General features: G+C 43.1%; 2 protein-coding genes across 3 annotated transcripts; both read left to right on the top strand.

Moving 5' to 3' along the window:
- Nucleotides 1-268: 268 nt before the first annotated feature.
- LOC124701614 (probable E3 ubiquitin ligase SUD1) lies at nt 269-5,970 on the top strand. Of its 2 annotated transcripts, none has more exons than XM_047233711.1 (9): nt 269-532; nt 1,274-1,954; nt 2,516-3,283; nt 3,393-3,604; nt 3,702-4,061; nt 4,382-4,539; nt 4,656-4,819; nt 4,918-5,064; nt 5,180-5,970. In XM_047233711.1, the coding sequence occupies exons 1-9, from the start codon at nt 269-271 to the stop codon at nt 5,696-5,698; spliced, it is 3,273 nt and encodes a 1,090-aa protein (XP_047089667.1). In that variant the 3' UTR covers nt 5,699-5,970. The 2 variants fall into 2 exon arrangements, with proteins under 2 accessions (XP_047089667.1, XP_047089673.1); XM_047233717.1 differs by having other exon boundaries at nt 427-532; nt 4,388-4,539.
- Nucleotides 5,971-9,206: 3,236 nt separating this feature from the next.
- LOC124701604 (UPF0047 protein YjbQ-like) lies at nt 9,207-12,611 on the top strand. Its single transcript, XM_047233699.1, has 7 exons — nt 9,207-9,501; nt 9,589-9,649; nt 10,452-10,546; nt 10,632-10,665; nt 11,480-11,534; nt 11,617-11,659; nt 12,244-12,611. Exons 1-7 carry the CDS (start codon nt 9,256-9,258, stop codon nt 12,313-12,315), a joined length of 606 nt encoding a protein of 201 aa, XP_047089655.1. The 5' UTR covers nt 9,207-9,255; the 3' UTR covers nt 12,316-12,611.
- The last annotated feature ends 2,622 nt before the right edge of the window (nt 12,612-15,233 follow it).

Raw genomic sequence — 15,233 nt, 5'->3', positions numbered from 1 at the left:
TGTAGGTTTCTGGATTTTGCACTAGTTACATTGGGAATTTCGTATTTTATCGGCATCCTGCGCGCCCTTCTAGAAAATGATGGATTATTTAACGAACGGTCGCCGCCGCTGGAGCCCTATCCAGCTACAATTCACCACGTACCCGAACCGACCCGACCCGTTAAGAAGAACCGACCGACGCGTTATTAGCGAGGAGACGAGCGGAAAATCCTCCCCTCTTTCCCCTTCTTCCTCATCCGGCTACCCCGCGCTCGATCGCCACCCAGCCATGGCGGAGATCGTCGACCCGGCCGCCGCCGCCGCCCTCGCCGCGGCCGAGCCCGAGCCGGAGCCGCTCTCCGCCGCCGCCGCCGCCGCCGCGGAGGACGACGACGACGACGAGGAGGAGGGCGACGTGTGCCGGATCTGCCGCAACCGCGGCGACGACGAGCACCCGCTCCGCTACCCCTGCGCCTGCAGCGGCAGCATCAAGTTCGTGCACCAGGACTGCCTCCTCCAGTGGCTCGACCACAGCAACTCCCGCCAGTGCGAGGTAACCCCATCCCCCGTTGTCGATGCAGCTGCGTGCGCCTAGGTTGCTCACCTAGGGCTTCGATTCGGTGGCCGAATCGCTCGTTGGGATGCTCAGCCGGTGCTGATTCGTGAGCAAAGTTTTGCTCCCTAGCTGTAGATTTTGTGGTGAAATTGGTCATTAAGCGTCGTACCTGGGTAGGGCAAGGCATAGCAATTGTAGTAGATTCCATATGTCAGAGGAAGATTCTTACTCTTCTAGGCTACTAGAATCGTCCGCGGTTAGGGTTGACGAACCGCGTCAATAGAATAGCGGTTGCGGATCATTCAGCGGGGAATAGGATTTTCCGTTTCGTCGCAGAGCTACATTGGTTTGCACCTGGAGTGGAGTCAGTCGAGAGATTGGCGACGATTCGTATCACGGCGGCAACTATGGAAGCCGACAAGGGGACTGCATACTTTTAGTCGCTGCTTGCGTCATAGTCTCGAACGACGGATTGTGATTCGCAACGTCGCTCTATTTCGTATCTAATGCTAACAAGGGGACAGTATGGTTTTAGTTTCTGCTTTGCGTCGTAATCTTGAAGGACGCGTTAGTTTAGGTTGGTAGCAGGTGGGGGGCTTCACTCGCCGTTTCTAAGGGATGCGTGATAATGGCTCTTGTATTTGCGCGTAGCCGGAGGAAAGTGTTATGGTACAATTATATTAGTTTCGCCAACTCCACTTCTAACAAAAAATTACGCTTCTGTGCTTTTCTTTTCAGGTCTGTAAACACGCCTTCTCTTTCTCACCTGTCTACGCTCAGAATGCTCCGACCAGGCTTCCTTTCCAAGAGCTCGTGTTCGGCGTCGGAATGAAAGCGTGCCACGTGTTCCAGTTCGTCCTGCGGCTCGCCTTTGTTCTCTCGGTCTGGCTCATGATCATCCCCTTCATCACCTACTGGATATGGCGCTTGACGTTTGTCAGAAGTCTTGGTGAAGCTCAAAGGCTGTTCTTGAGCCATATCAGCGCCCAGTTGATCCTCAGCGACTGCCTACATGGTTTTCTTCTCTCGGCGATCATCGTCCTCATATTTCTCGGAGCTACCTCTTTGAGAGACTATATAAGGCACTTGAGAGAGCTTGGAGGGCATGAAGCTGACAGGGATGACGCGGGCCGTGAAAGGCATGGTGCTCGAGCTGTCAGAAGGCTAGCTGGTCCTAATAACAGGGTTCCTGGTGCTGATGGAAATATTGATGAGTTGGCAGAGGCCCAAGGAATTGGTGCTGGGGAACTTCTGAGGAGAAATGCAGAAAATGTTGCTGCTCGATTGGAACGACTAGAGGCTCAAGTTGAGCAGATGTTAGATGGTTTGGATGATGCTGATGGTGCGGAGGATGTTCCTTTTGATGAACTCGTAGGCATGCAAGGCCCAGTATTCCACTTGGTTGAGAATGCAATAACAGTAAGGATTGCTTCCTTTTTTTTTGTTAAACAAATGCGTTTTATATAGTAACGTTTTTCCGCACAAATGTTCTGACTAATACTTCCATGTTATGCGAAATACTAGAAACTCGTATTTCTTTCTGTTAAGGTCCAGTTAGGAAAGAATAAGCTTAGATCTACATATAAGTGTAAACTCTCTTTCTCAGGTTAGCAACTGCAGGGTTTTCTCAATAAGCTTGAATCGTTGGACCCTAATTTGTATTTCTAATCTTCACTGTGCCCCCTCCATATAGTTTAACTAGTTGGATAGTTTGTCCTGGTTACTTCTTTAACATGATTGATGTTCAACACTGTTATCCATGACCCATCTGTTTCTCCATTCTTCCTTTATCGTTGTCTCATTTCTTCCAAGAAATGCCATATCAGTAAGTAGCATGAAAGAAAGCATGTAGGATCCCTGTAGCGTATCATCTGATTTTGAAGTAATGTAGAACTGGCTATTGTTTGAGGTTTACTGCAGTTGTGCTGTGTTCTTCTTGTTCTCCCTTGTTTTCTAATTCTACATCCATATTTTTTTCAGGTTTTGGCCAGCAATGCTATATTCCTCATTGTTGTGATCTTCGTACCATTCTCATTGGGAAGGATTGTCCTGTACTATCTATCATGGTTTTTCTCTTCAGCCTCTAGTCCTATGCTGGCTAAAGTAATGCCCTTCACAGAATCTGCCATCTCTTTGGCTAATGAAACATTGAACAGTGCATTTAATGCCATGAAGAACTTCTCTTCCGACAGTCACAGTGAGGGTGTTATTGGGCATGTGATTGAGGTGGTTACGCAGTCCTTAAAGATAAATGCCACTGCTCTTACTGTAATTCAGGGCACTGGGAAGACAAGTTTGCTAAAAGGAACATCTATCGGCTCATCTTATCTTTCTGATCTGACAACTCTTGCTGTTGGATACATGTTCATCTTTTCCCTTGTGTTTTTGTACATTGGATCATTGGCTTTACTTCGATACGCCAGGGGAGAACGTTTTACTATTGGAAGACTCTATGGTATTGCAGCAATCCTAGAAGCCATTCCATCTCTATGCAGACAGTTCTTTTCTGGAATGAAGCATCTCATGACTATGGTCAAAGTTGCATTCCTTCTGGTGATTGAACTTGGAGTATTCCCCCTCATGTGCGGTTGGTGGCTTGATGTCTGCACTCTGAAAATGTTGGGTACAACAATTGCTCAAAGAGTCGAATTCTTTACATTGTCACCCTTGGCGAGCTCCTCTATCCATTGGCTTGTTGGGATCGTATATATGCTCCAAATAAGCATATTTGTCAGTCTTCTTCGAGGGGTATTGCTCAGTTTATCAGTTCTTTTGGAAGTTCTGCTAGTTCGATAACTGCACATAGAAACTCTCCCTTTATGTGTATCTAACATGTGTTTTCATGTTTGTGTTGTAGGTACTGCGGAACGGAGTTCTTTATTTCTTAAGGGACCCTGCTGATCCGAATTACAATCCTTTTAGGGACTTGATTGATGATCCTGTACATAAGCATGCCCGGCGAGTCCTTTTATCTGTTGCTGTGTATGGAAGCTTGATTGTGATGCTGGTCTTCTTACCTGTCAAACTGGCCATGCGAGTAGCTCCTTCAACTTTTCCTCTGGACATCACGTGAGTCAGATTATCCCAAGAACTTTTCGCCTTGATCTCCTTTTTCTGTTTCAATTGATTTTTTCACACATATTTTTTGGCCGCCATTGTTTTGCAGCATTTTTGACCCATTTACCGAGATTCCAGTTGATGTGCTTCTGTTCCAAATATGCATACCATTTGCGATTGAGCATTTCAAGCCTCGTGCAACAATTAAAGCTCTGTTGCATCATTGGTTTGCTGTCGTTGGCTGGGCGCTAGGCTTAACTGACTTTTTACTGCCAAAACCTGAAGAAAATGGTGGGCAAGAGAACTGGAATGGCAGGGCAGAAAGAAGAGATAGGGTACATGGTGGGAGGGAAATGGTAGCCCCACAGCTTGAGCAGCGGATGATACAGCATGACGATGGCAGGGGTAATGCTAATGAAGCTAATGATGTTGCTGAAGAATCTGATGCAGATGATCAGGGAGATTCAGAGTGAGTATAATATTTTAATATCTGTACAGTACAAGTTCTTTTTGTACATCATCTTCAACCTACACAAAGATGAAGAAAATATTTCCTAAAAAAAACTAAATAGATTCGGGTATGGTTTGATTTTTTTTCTTTAACAAATCATTAGAAGTGAATTGTGTCTGCATGTGTTGGCTTGAAGCTCCCCCTACTTTATTTAAGAGAAATCAGCAATTTATGCTCAAGTAGTTAGTGTTGGTACATATTATTATGATTAGAGTTTGTGCTGGATTATATATGAACTTGAATGGTGTCTTAACTTTTGGAGTTATTACCTTTTGAAGGTACAGCTTTGCACTTCGGATCGTACTCTTGCTTGTAATGGCGTGGATGACACTGCTAATATTCAATGCTGGAATTATTGTTATTCCTATCTCACTTGGCCGTCTGGTTTTTGAGGCTGTTCCCCGCCTGCCAATCACACATGGCATCAAGTGCAATGGTAATTTGCTGATATTTGTACAATATACCTTACATTGCTATATTAAATCTTCAGATTTACAAAGTTAATTCGGTAACACTTGATTAAACCTGTGGTATTTTTTTTGTCTTGATCAGATCTGTTCTCTTTTAGCATTGGTTGCTATATTATCTGGAGCGCAGCAGCTGGAACACGATATGCAATTGACTACATTAGATCACGACGTCTGGCCTTCCTGGTACAACAGATCTGCAAGTGGTGCTCTATTGTTTTGAAGAGCTCTGCTCTCCTATCAATATGGGTAATTCATCTGGACTGTACTCCGACCATCTCATTTTGCATTTGTAGGTGTGTTGATGTGTGATTGGCCAGTTTAACCATGAACTGTATTCTTTTCAGATCTTCATTATTCCGGTGCTGATTGGACTCCTTTTTGAGCTACTGGTGATTGTTCCCATGAGGGTGCCTATTGACGAGAGCCCAGTTTTTCTCTTGTACCAGGATTGGGCTCTTGGTTTAATATTTTTGAAAATATGGACTAGACTGGTAAGATCTCAAATCTGTGACGCATGTGGATTCCATTTGAATCCTTGGTGACGTCGTTAATTTAAACCATTTGCCTTGCCATTTCCTGATTGGTTTTCTTGGGCACTGTTTCCAGGTAATGCTGGATCAGATGGCACCTTTGGTCGATGAAAGCTGGAGGATGAAGTTCGAGAGAGTAAGAGAGGATGGCTTCTCCCGACTGAAAGGTCTCTGGGTCCTGCACGAGATTATCACGCCCATTGTCACGAAGCTCCTCACCGCGCTTTGTGTCCCATATGTGCTCGCGAGGGGCGTCTTCCCAGTGCTTGGCTACCCGCTGATCGTGAACTCGGCTGTCTACCGCTTTGCCTGGCTCGGCTGCCTGATATTCAGCACACTCTTCTTCTGCGGCAAGCGGTTCCACGTCTGGTTCACCAATCTCCACAACTCCATCAGGGATGACCGCTACCTGATCGGCCGGAGGCTGCACAACTTCGGCGAGGACTCGCCCCGACCGATCAGCAATGAAGCTGACGACTCCCGAGCGCCACCAGGAGATGAGGGCCAGGCGCTGATCCCTTTGGAGGACCAGGAAGATGACGTGGGGCTGAGGTTCAGGCGAAACCACCAACAACCGATGCAGGTTCTCGATTAGCCAGAGGCATTGGCCATCATCTTGCCCTGCTGCAGCCTTTTGTTGTGGGTTTTGTGTAACCGGCAGGCATTGTAGAGTGATGAGTTGTGTTGTCCACCTTAGGGTAGTAGGGAAGTATTGTTGTAAAACATAGCAAGGGAGAGAGGGGGTAATAATAAGGTAGAAGGTATTGAAGCACAAGCTGAACTATGTATCTGTGGTAGTTGTTGCTGAATGTGTATATATGTTGACAGATAGCACTCCAAAGACCACATGTTTTGGTCTTCTTCTGATCTGATGAGTATGTAGCATACATACAATTTGATATAATTCCGAATTCTGAGCAATGACTATTTGGTTGTGCCGCCGCCAGCGCCTCTGCTTGGTCATGCCGCCTGTGCTGCTGTCCGGTGCTCCTCTGTCTGATTCTCGCATCACTGTCTATCTTGATGTATCATTGTCCATTGATTTGACTTCCGTTTGGCACCTTAGTCCGGCCGAATTGAATTTGAAATTTGTTTGCTTGATTAGACAGTGATGCAATGGTCTGCAGATTTGCTACTGAATTTATGAACAATGTTCAGAGAAAAACCTGATTTCTTGAACATCTTAGGACTGCATTAATATGTAGGTAAACATATTTTGGTACTCATCAGTAGAATGTGTATTAGACTGCTGCACGTACTTCTATGGCTTAGACTGAATCTTTTAGAGAGAGACCTATAGTGTTATTTGGAACAGTTTTGTAAATGTCATTTGGCTATCTTTGGTCTAGTTGCATCAGCAAATGGACAGTTGGATAGGGAGCGAGATTTGGTGCACATGGATACTAGTGATCCCTTCTTAAAAAAGTAATTAAAATCATATTTCTAAGTTTCAGAAAAATCTGAAAATAAATTATGATGTAGCCAGTATTGTATCCCACAAACGTGTCAACAAGAAATAATGTGTATTTTGAGCTACACAAAAATAACAACTGTCTGAGTATAGTGGTTCAAATCTCTAAAAGAAAATCAGACTTTGTCATCTTTGTGAAACCAAGAGAGGACTATATCAATCTGAATGTGGACGCAGGGTTTTGTGTGAACTCGGGATCAGGAAGTACAGGTGATATTATTAGGGATGATCATAGAAGGTTTATCGCTGCGAGTTGCTGTGGAATTCCTCATGTCTCTGACCCGTCCACTGCGGAAGCCCGGGCTCTTCGGGATGGTCTTATCTTGGCAGGTCAAGTGGGATGTAACCGTATTGAGGTGAATTCTGATTGTATGGATGTTATTGAGGTGATGAATCATGGTGGGAATTCTCTAGGTCCAGCGGTAGCTATCTATGAAGATTGTACTCTCCTCTGTCGTAGTTTTACTCAGGTTAGCTTTAGTCACACCCCTAGAGAGGCAAATTTGGCAGCACATATGTTAGCTAGAAATAGCGTGGGCGACGTGTCAACTGTGTGGCACGAAGACCCCCTGATTTTATTGTAAGTGTGCTGGCAAACGATGTAACGATACTATAAGAGGCAAGTTTCTTTCACACTTTTTTCCTTACCAGGATACCGAAGGGGACTGGAAGGTTTTTAATGAGACGGCTTGCTTGTCTTTTTTAATGAAGTGGTTTGGATAAAAAAACATTTGTAATTGAGATTTTATACGTTTGTGGGATACATCATCAGCTCCTTTTAGAATTTTATTACATAATTTTTTTAAACATATATATATATATATTTATAATTCTTGAACTTTTTAATACAACAAAGTGACTTTTAGCTCATCCAAAGTGACTTTTAGAAGTTCTCTAGTAATATGAGCAAACAAGCTAAAATTCACTTTGGATCCTGGACACTAGTGCTCTCGTCGTATTAAAAAATTCATATTCCTCCCGCGCTTATGAGGCTGGATCGTGTTTTCTTCAACGACGCCTGGGATTTATCCTTCCCAGACTCGTCCCTTGCCTCCCGCCCTCGCATCACCTCCGACCACTTCGCCCTCCTCGCCACAGCGTCCACCACCATCCCAGCCTCATGCCAATTCCGCTTTGAGAACGCTTGGCTCCTCCACCCCGATTTTCTCTCCACCACTCTCCCTGCCTGGTCGTTGGTTCCATCTCGTGGCGATGCAGCTGGCGACATTGCTGCACGCGTGAAGCGGTTCAGGTTTGCAGCTAAGGCCTGGAAAAAAGCCCACAAATTCGTCCCTGCACATGATAATAACTGCAAGTTCGTTATTGACCTGATGGATTTCCTCGAGGAGTCCCGTTGTCTTTCAGGTGATGAAAATTCGCTCCGTTCCGACGCCCGAGCCGCCCTCGAGCTCTCGACCCGCACCCAAGCTGCGTTCTGGAAGCAGCGCGGCATGTTCCGCGCCGTCTGCGAAGGCGATGAAAACACGCACTTCTTCCGTGCCATGGCGTCGCAGCGGCGGCGGCGGAATCTTGTGCGCTGCCTCGGCATCGATGGAGCCTCTGTCAGCTCCCAGCGGGGAAAGGCGGAGGCGTTGCATGGCTTCTAGTCCAACCTCCTTGGCCGTGCTCGCCCTACCTACTGGGTTTTCGACCTCGACGAACTCTACGCGGGAGCCCCTTTGAAAATTCGAAAAAAAATCATATTTTTTATGGTTGTCGTGTATTAGTAATTGCAATGGTTGTATTGTACCTGTGTTTCATCTCAGTCATGACAATGTGAGTCTAAGGCCCTGTTGGGAAGGTAGGTATGGAAAACTAAATAGTGTCTACATGTATTTAAATTTAGAAAAATTCAAGATATCTTTTTTTACGATGGAGGGAGTTATGAATTTTGTCATCTAAAAAATCCTCTTTTGCGAATCTTTTCTAAATTAGTACTGCATACATACTAGCATCATAGTGGACAAAGGATGACACGTAGGTTTTCTGTTTTCTCACGCAAATCCAGTGTCAGGTTAATCACACATTTCATTCGGAATGGCGTGTTATTAACAATCTTCTTAAGCAACCCGATCCGCTATTTAATTATTCTCGTGAGCAACTACATTTATCTTCCAAATCTATATGGAAACATGATTGTCACAAATTCATTAAGAAGTCGTTTGGTATTCATCATTTGGGCCTGAAATCCTGGAATTCATTTTAAAATTCCATAGGTGGGCTGTTTGGTTGCCACAGAATTGGACCATCATTTCATTTAGAAAATCCAGCAAAATAATGCTATGGGTAAACACAATTCCAAGCTGAGACCTGTCATTTGTGTTTCTCTATGGAAGCCACTTACAAATTCAATATTAAATTCTACTGTCATTTGCAATTCCTGTGGCAACCAAACAAGTGTCCATTTCTAGAATTACAATGAAATGAATACATGTATTCATTTCAAAATGCTATAAACGAAATGAAATCCTGGCTTCCAAAACGACCTCTGATGGATTTTTTGTTCAAAATCTATGATTTCTGGAAAATAAATCGTGGTAGTGGTAACAAAATTCAGAGACCCACACAAAAGGCGAGAAGAAGCAGAAAACAACCGCGGCAGGCCACCACACGCTCTCTCGCGCCACCGCCGCCGCGCTCTCAGCCTCCGGAATCCCCGGCCGCCGTCGCCAAGCCCAACCATGCAATCGGCGGCGACCGCCCCGGCGCTGGCGCCGACCGTATTCCTCGCCCTCACCCTCCCCACCGCCGCCAGCGCCTCCGCTCGGCCCCGCCGCGCCGCCGTCCGGTGCGAGCTCGCCGCGGCCGCTGCCTCCTCTGCCGCCGCGGCGCCCGCCGCTCCCGGGTCCGTGGCCGCGCCCCGCTGGGCCCAGAGGACGGTCGTCATCCCGCCGCAGCGCCGCGGCTGCCACATCATCACCCACAAGGTGCGTTCCCCCTCCCTCCAGTTCTCACAGCTTCGGCACTGCCGTGTGAACAGTAGGTGACAGTGAACTGGTGCTGGTGATCTGCAGATTATGCACGCGATAAGGAGCGACCTCTCCGAGTTCAAGTGCGGCCTGGCGCATCTCTTCTGTACGTGATGCGATGATTCTGTGCTTAATTTTGTACACCTTGCAGAAGTATGCCGAGTCCATTTGATAGATGAGTAGCATGATATTATATGGAGTTAACTACATGGTTCTTTGGTGGTAGTAGCATTTGGTGAGAATCAGTTACAGAGCTGCACTCTTAGATTCTCAGTTAAGGTTCATGGTGCTGCTCAGTTACTAGTGAAGCTGCAGGTGGCTCAATATTAGTTTGCATTGGAACTTCTGTCATGGAATAATTGAAAATGAGTTTAGTACTGTATATGGATTTCATAGGTGTTCGTAAGGATAATATAACCGTCTTGGTACAGTCTGTATCATAACAATTGCGTAGAATTGGAAAAATATCACATGTGAGGTTGCAAGTGGGACCTCGGGCTAGTGGCATGTTAATGATATTTTCCAACATCACCTGACCTTGTGTTGGTTGGGCAAGTCGGCCCACTGTAAAGTTTATTCACTGCTGCATATAATTTTTTGTGTAGGTGAAAGTTAGCAGCTAGGTATTGAACGTTTTAGGTTGTTTATGAACTGTAGCATGTAAAAAATATTGAGTGACAAAACATATGTTAGTTCATAACGAGTTAAATCAGTTTTAGGGGGCAATATATTCACATATGCAGAAGTGTGATCAGAGAGAAATGAGATTTAAAATTTCAACGTATCAGCACAACTTCATAATGTCATTGGTTTAATTTTGCTTGAAGATTGCAGTATGTGGTGCTGATATGTTATCAAAATGCAGTTCTTGTTGTTCTTACAAATAGTAATCTGGTTATGCTCTGCAGTGCACCACACAAGCGCTTCACTGACTCTGAATGAAAACTATGACCCTGACGTCCAGATTGACACAGAAACATTCCTTAATCGAGTTGTCCCAGAGGTGAACCAAGTGACATTTATTATTTGTTTCTGTTCAAGGATATCCGATTAAAATAATCTCTTAATTGATGTTTAATTATAATCAGGGTCCCTCTGCGCCTTGGAGGCACACCATAGAAGGTTACCGTTTTGAACCCTGATATGGCAGGCCTTTGATTATCCTTGTTATCATTTTCTTATCTGGATTGCAGTGTTATGTCTACTTCGCGGTCTAGTTCTTACCTTCTATTCTGTATTAAGAAATTTTTTATAGTCATGGGAAATAAATTACACGATTACTCGAGCTGTTATTCTCTTCATGTAGTTTCTTTGGATGAGAAGTCCGTGTCCCCTTTCGCCGATTGATGCGCCAATGCTGAAACTTTGTAGATACACTAAACATCTTGAGATGACTTGTCCTCTAAGCAAATTAGCTTACCAACGATGTTCTATGCAATGATACTTCAGCCTTGCTGAAATTGTTTAATCAGCAGAAAAGTTAGTCATCCTTAACCATAATTAAATTTGAAGGCTTGTTTCGTTTGAAGACACATTAATACTTACACTCTTGACTAATACTACATTGTACATCATTAAATGGCTTTTTGTTTCACCATTTTGTTATTGTTAGACAGCCAGAAACCATAATCTACATGATTGAATCACTCAACAATACTCATATTTCGATTGCAGGATGTCTTGAGATGACTACTACACAATAATTAATTCTTCTACTCATCACTATTACTAAATTGTATTTCATTAAAATAAAAAACAGTCTTTGCCTGTCCTAACCATATTGTGTGTTGTTGTTGAATCAACTAAACAGCAGTAAATGTTTGAGCTCTGTTCAAGAATTCCATTAATATATATAGCTTCATTTTGTTGCTGTTACATGCAGAAACCATAATCTACATGTCTAGATCACTCAGTAATACTCAGATTCCTATTGCAGGACCTGATGACATGCCAGCACATATTAAATCATCGATGTTTGGTTGTGCCTTAACGTATGCCCCCTTCTCTCTCCCCTCTTCCCAATAAATCCAAGTATCTCCAAAATATTAGTGAAATTTTTGTCTCTTGCTTCAGGATTCCTATCACAGACGGGCGTCTCAACATGGGAACTTGGCAGGTACATGGAATTTTTTTTCTTGTAACACTATTTACATGATTACTAATACTAGGTGTTGTCATCTTAATTAGTCGCACCTACTCTCGGTATTTAAGGTTTTTCGTTTTCTTAGGCTCCATTGAAATCCACTAGAATTTCTGGTTTCACAATAAAGTCTACTGTAATAGAACAGTAGGACCTGGTGTATCGTGTAGAAAGGTTCAGTATCCTCATGTGTCAGGTCTGAGTTTTAAGTTAGCTTTAAGTCTACGCTTTTACCTGGGGTTGTTAACCAACCATGACAGTCTGTCAGTTTAAGCGGCAAATGAATTTTACTCAGATACCTAACCTGGGTCATAAATTCATTGCCAAAGTGAACACCTGAAAATCCGAGTCAGTTAATGGCGCCTCTGTCCATGATCCACTGGCATTCGCTGTGTCATCCTTGTTTTCTATTTTCCCAAACTGGATACTTATGAGTCGGGTTCTGATGCCTATGTTGTCTGTATCAGTATCCGAGTAACGCTGGCAAAAAACTCAGCGGTCAACTTGGTTTTGTACTATATTGTCACCTAATCTTGGTCATTCTGTTTTTCTGATGCCAGGGTATATGGCTTTGTGAACATCGTGATGACCCTACTCCTCGCACGATCGTGATTACGCTCAGCGGGATCTAAAATGGCCAAGGCTCTGCAAATTCAGCGTGGTGATTTTCATGTGCATATACTGAAATCAGAGCTTTTGCTTCAAGCTGTGATATGAATTTTCAATATGTAATTTTATCTGTAATCTTGTAGCCAGCAAAAATGAAATATTGGCAATCTTGTATGTGTAATTCTGTACATGGGGAATAAATTTATCTTTTCGTAGCTTCTTCTCACAGTTCAGCAGGATCTAAATTGCCAATGGTACGAGCTGCAAATGCAATGTGGTGATACAGATGTGCGTTGAAATTATCGAAAATGTTGCTCCACTTGGTTGAGAATGCAATAACAGTAAGGATCTCTTACTTTCTTATTGTTAAACAAATGTGTTTTATATAGTAACATTTTTCCGCACAAATGTTCTGACTAATATTTCCATGTTATGCAAAATACTAGAAACTCGTATTGCTTTCTGTTAAGGTCCAGTTAGGAAAGAATAAGCTTAGATCTACATATAAGTGTAAACTCTCTTTCTCAGGTTAGCCACTGCAGGATTTTCTCAATAAGGTTGAATCGTTGGACCCTAATTTGTATTTATAATCTTTACTGTGCCCCCTCCATATAGTTTAACTAGTTGGATAGTTTGTCCTGGTTACTTCTTTACCCTTGACCCATCTGTTTCTCCATTCTTCCTTTATCGTTGTCTCATTTCTTCCAAGAAATGCCATATCAGTAAGTAGCATGAAAGAAAGCATGTAGGATCCCTGTAGGGTATCATCTGATTTTGAAGTAATGTAGAACTGGCTATTGTTTGAGGTTTACTGCAGTTGTGCTGTGTTCTTCTTGTTCTCCCTTGTTTTCTAATTTTACATCCATATTTTTTTCAGGTTTTGGCCAGCAATGCTATATTCCTCATTGTTGTGATCTTCGTACCATTCTCATTGGGAAGGATTGTCCTGTACTATCTATCATGGTTTTTCTCTTCAGCCTCTTTGGATGCGAAGAACGGCCCTTTTGCCGATTGATGCACCAATGCTGAAACTTTGTAGATTCACACTAAACATCTTGAGATGACTTGTCCTCTAAGAAATTAGCTTACCCACAATATTCTTTGCCATGTTACTTCAGCCTTGCTGAAATTCCTTTCTCATCAGAAATGTTAGTCATCCTTAACCATGATTAAATTTGAAGGCTCATTTCGTTTGAGGACACATTAACACTTACACTCTTAACTACTCCTACACTGTACTTCATTATATGGCTTCTTTTGCCATCATTTTGTTATTGTTAGACAGCAAGAAACCATAATCTACATGATTAGATCACTCAATAATACTCAGATTTCGATTGCAGGACATTTTGACAAGACTAATACTCAACAAATAATTCTTGTACTCATCACTAGTACTAAATTGTACTTCATTAAAATAAAAAACAGTCTTGCTTGTCCTAACCTAGCATATTTGATGTTGTTGTTGAATCAACTTAGCAGTAGTAAATGTTTGAGCTCTGTTCAAGAATTCCGTTAATTTATATTGCTTCATTTTGTTGCTGTTAGAACATGCAAAAAACCATAATCTACATGACTAGATCACTCAGTAATACTCAGATTCCTATTGCAGGACCTGATGACATGCCAGCACATATTAAATCATCGATGTTTGGTTGTGCCTTGACGTACGTCCCCTTCCCTCTCCCCTCTTCCCAATAACTCAAAGCATCTCCGAAATATTAGTGAATTTTTTGTGCCTTGCTTCAGGATTCCTATCACCGACGGGCGTCTCAACATGGGAACTTGGCAGGTACAGGGCGTTTTTTCTTGTAACACTATTTACATGATTACTAATACTAGGTGTTGTCATCTTAATTAGTCGCACCTACTCTCGGTATTTAAGGTTTTTCGTTTTCTTAGGCTCCATTGAAATCCACTAGAATTTCTGGTTTCACAATAAAGTCTACTGTAATAGAACTGTAGGACCTGGTGTATCGTGTAGAAAGGTTCAGTATCCTCATGTGTCAGGTCTGAGTTTTAAGTTAGCTTTAAGTCTACACTTTTACCTGGGGGTGTTAACCAACCATGACAGTCTGTCAGTTTAAGCGGCAAATGAATTTTACTCAGATACCTTACCTGGGTCATAAATTTCATTGCCAAAATGAACACCTGAAAATCCGAGTCAGTTAATGGCGCCTCTGTCCATGATCCACTGGTATTCGCTGTGTCATCCTTGTTTTCTATTTCCCCAAACTGGATACTTGAATATGAGTCGGGTTCTGATGCCTGTGTTGTCTGTATCAGTATCCGAGTAACGCCGGCTAAAAACTCAGCGGTCAACTTGGTTTTGTACTATATTGTTACCTAATCTTGGTCATTCTGTTTCTCTGATGCCAGGGTATATGGCTTTGTGAACATCGTGATGACCCTACTCCTCGCACGATCGTGATTACGCTCAGCGGGATCTAAAATGGCCAAGGCTCTGGAAATTCAGCGTGGTGATTTTCATGTGCATATACTGAAACCGGAGCTTTTGCTTCAAGCTGTGATATGAACTTTCAATATGTAATTTTATCTGTAATCTTGTAGCCAGCAAAAATGAAGTATTGACAATCTTGTATGTGTAATTCTGTACATGGGGAATAAATTTATCCTTTCGTAGCTTCTTCTCACAGTTCAGCAGGATCTAAATTGCCAATGGTACGAGCTGCAAATGCAATGTGGTGATACAGATGTGCGTTGAAATTATCGAAAGTGTTGCTCCAACTGTGGCACTGTAGTCCTGTACAAGGTCCAAGAGGAAAGCACAAAATACGAGAAGGCATTGATCTGACTTAAGTTCAACTGGTGTTGCTAGGCAGTCCAGAACGACTCGAAGAACTAGATCCTTGTGGCAGATTGGAAGATACCGATATCTCTATTTCAATTTCAATTTGTTGATTGATGGTTTAAGATGTCT

Source organism: Lolium rigidum, chromosome 1, assembly GCF_022539505.1.
Source record: "Lolium rigidum isolate FL_2022 chromosome 1, APGP_CSIRO_Lrig_0.1, whole genome shotgun sequence".
Lineage (NCBI taxonomy): Eukaryota > Viridiplantae > Streptophyta > Magnoliopsida > Poales > Poaceae > Lolium > Lolium rigidum.
Note: the sequence above shows the minus strand (reverse complement) of the source record. Positions and strands in the feature narration are given on the sequence as shown.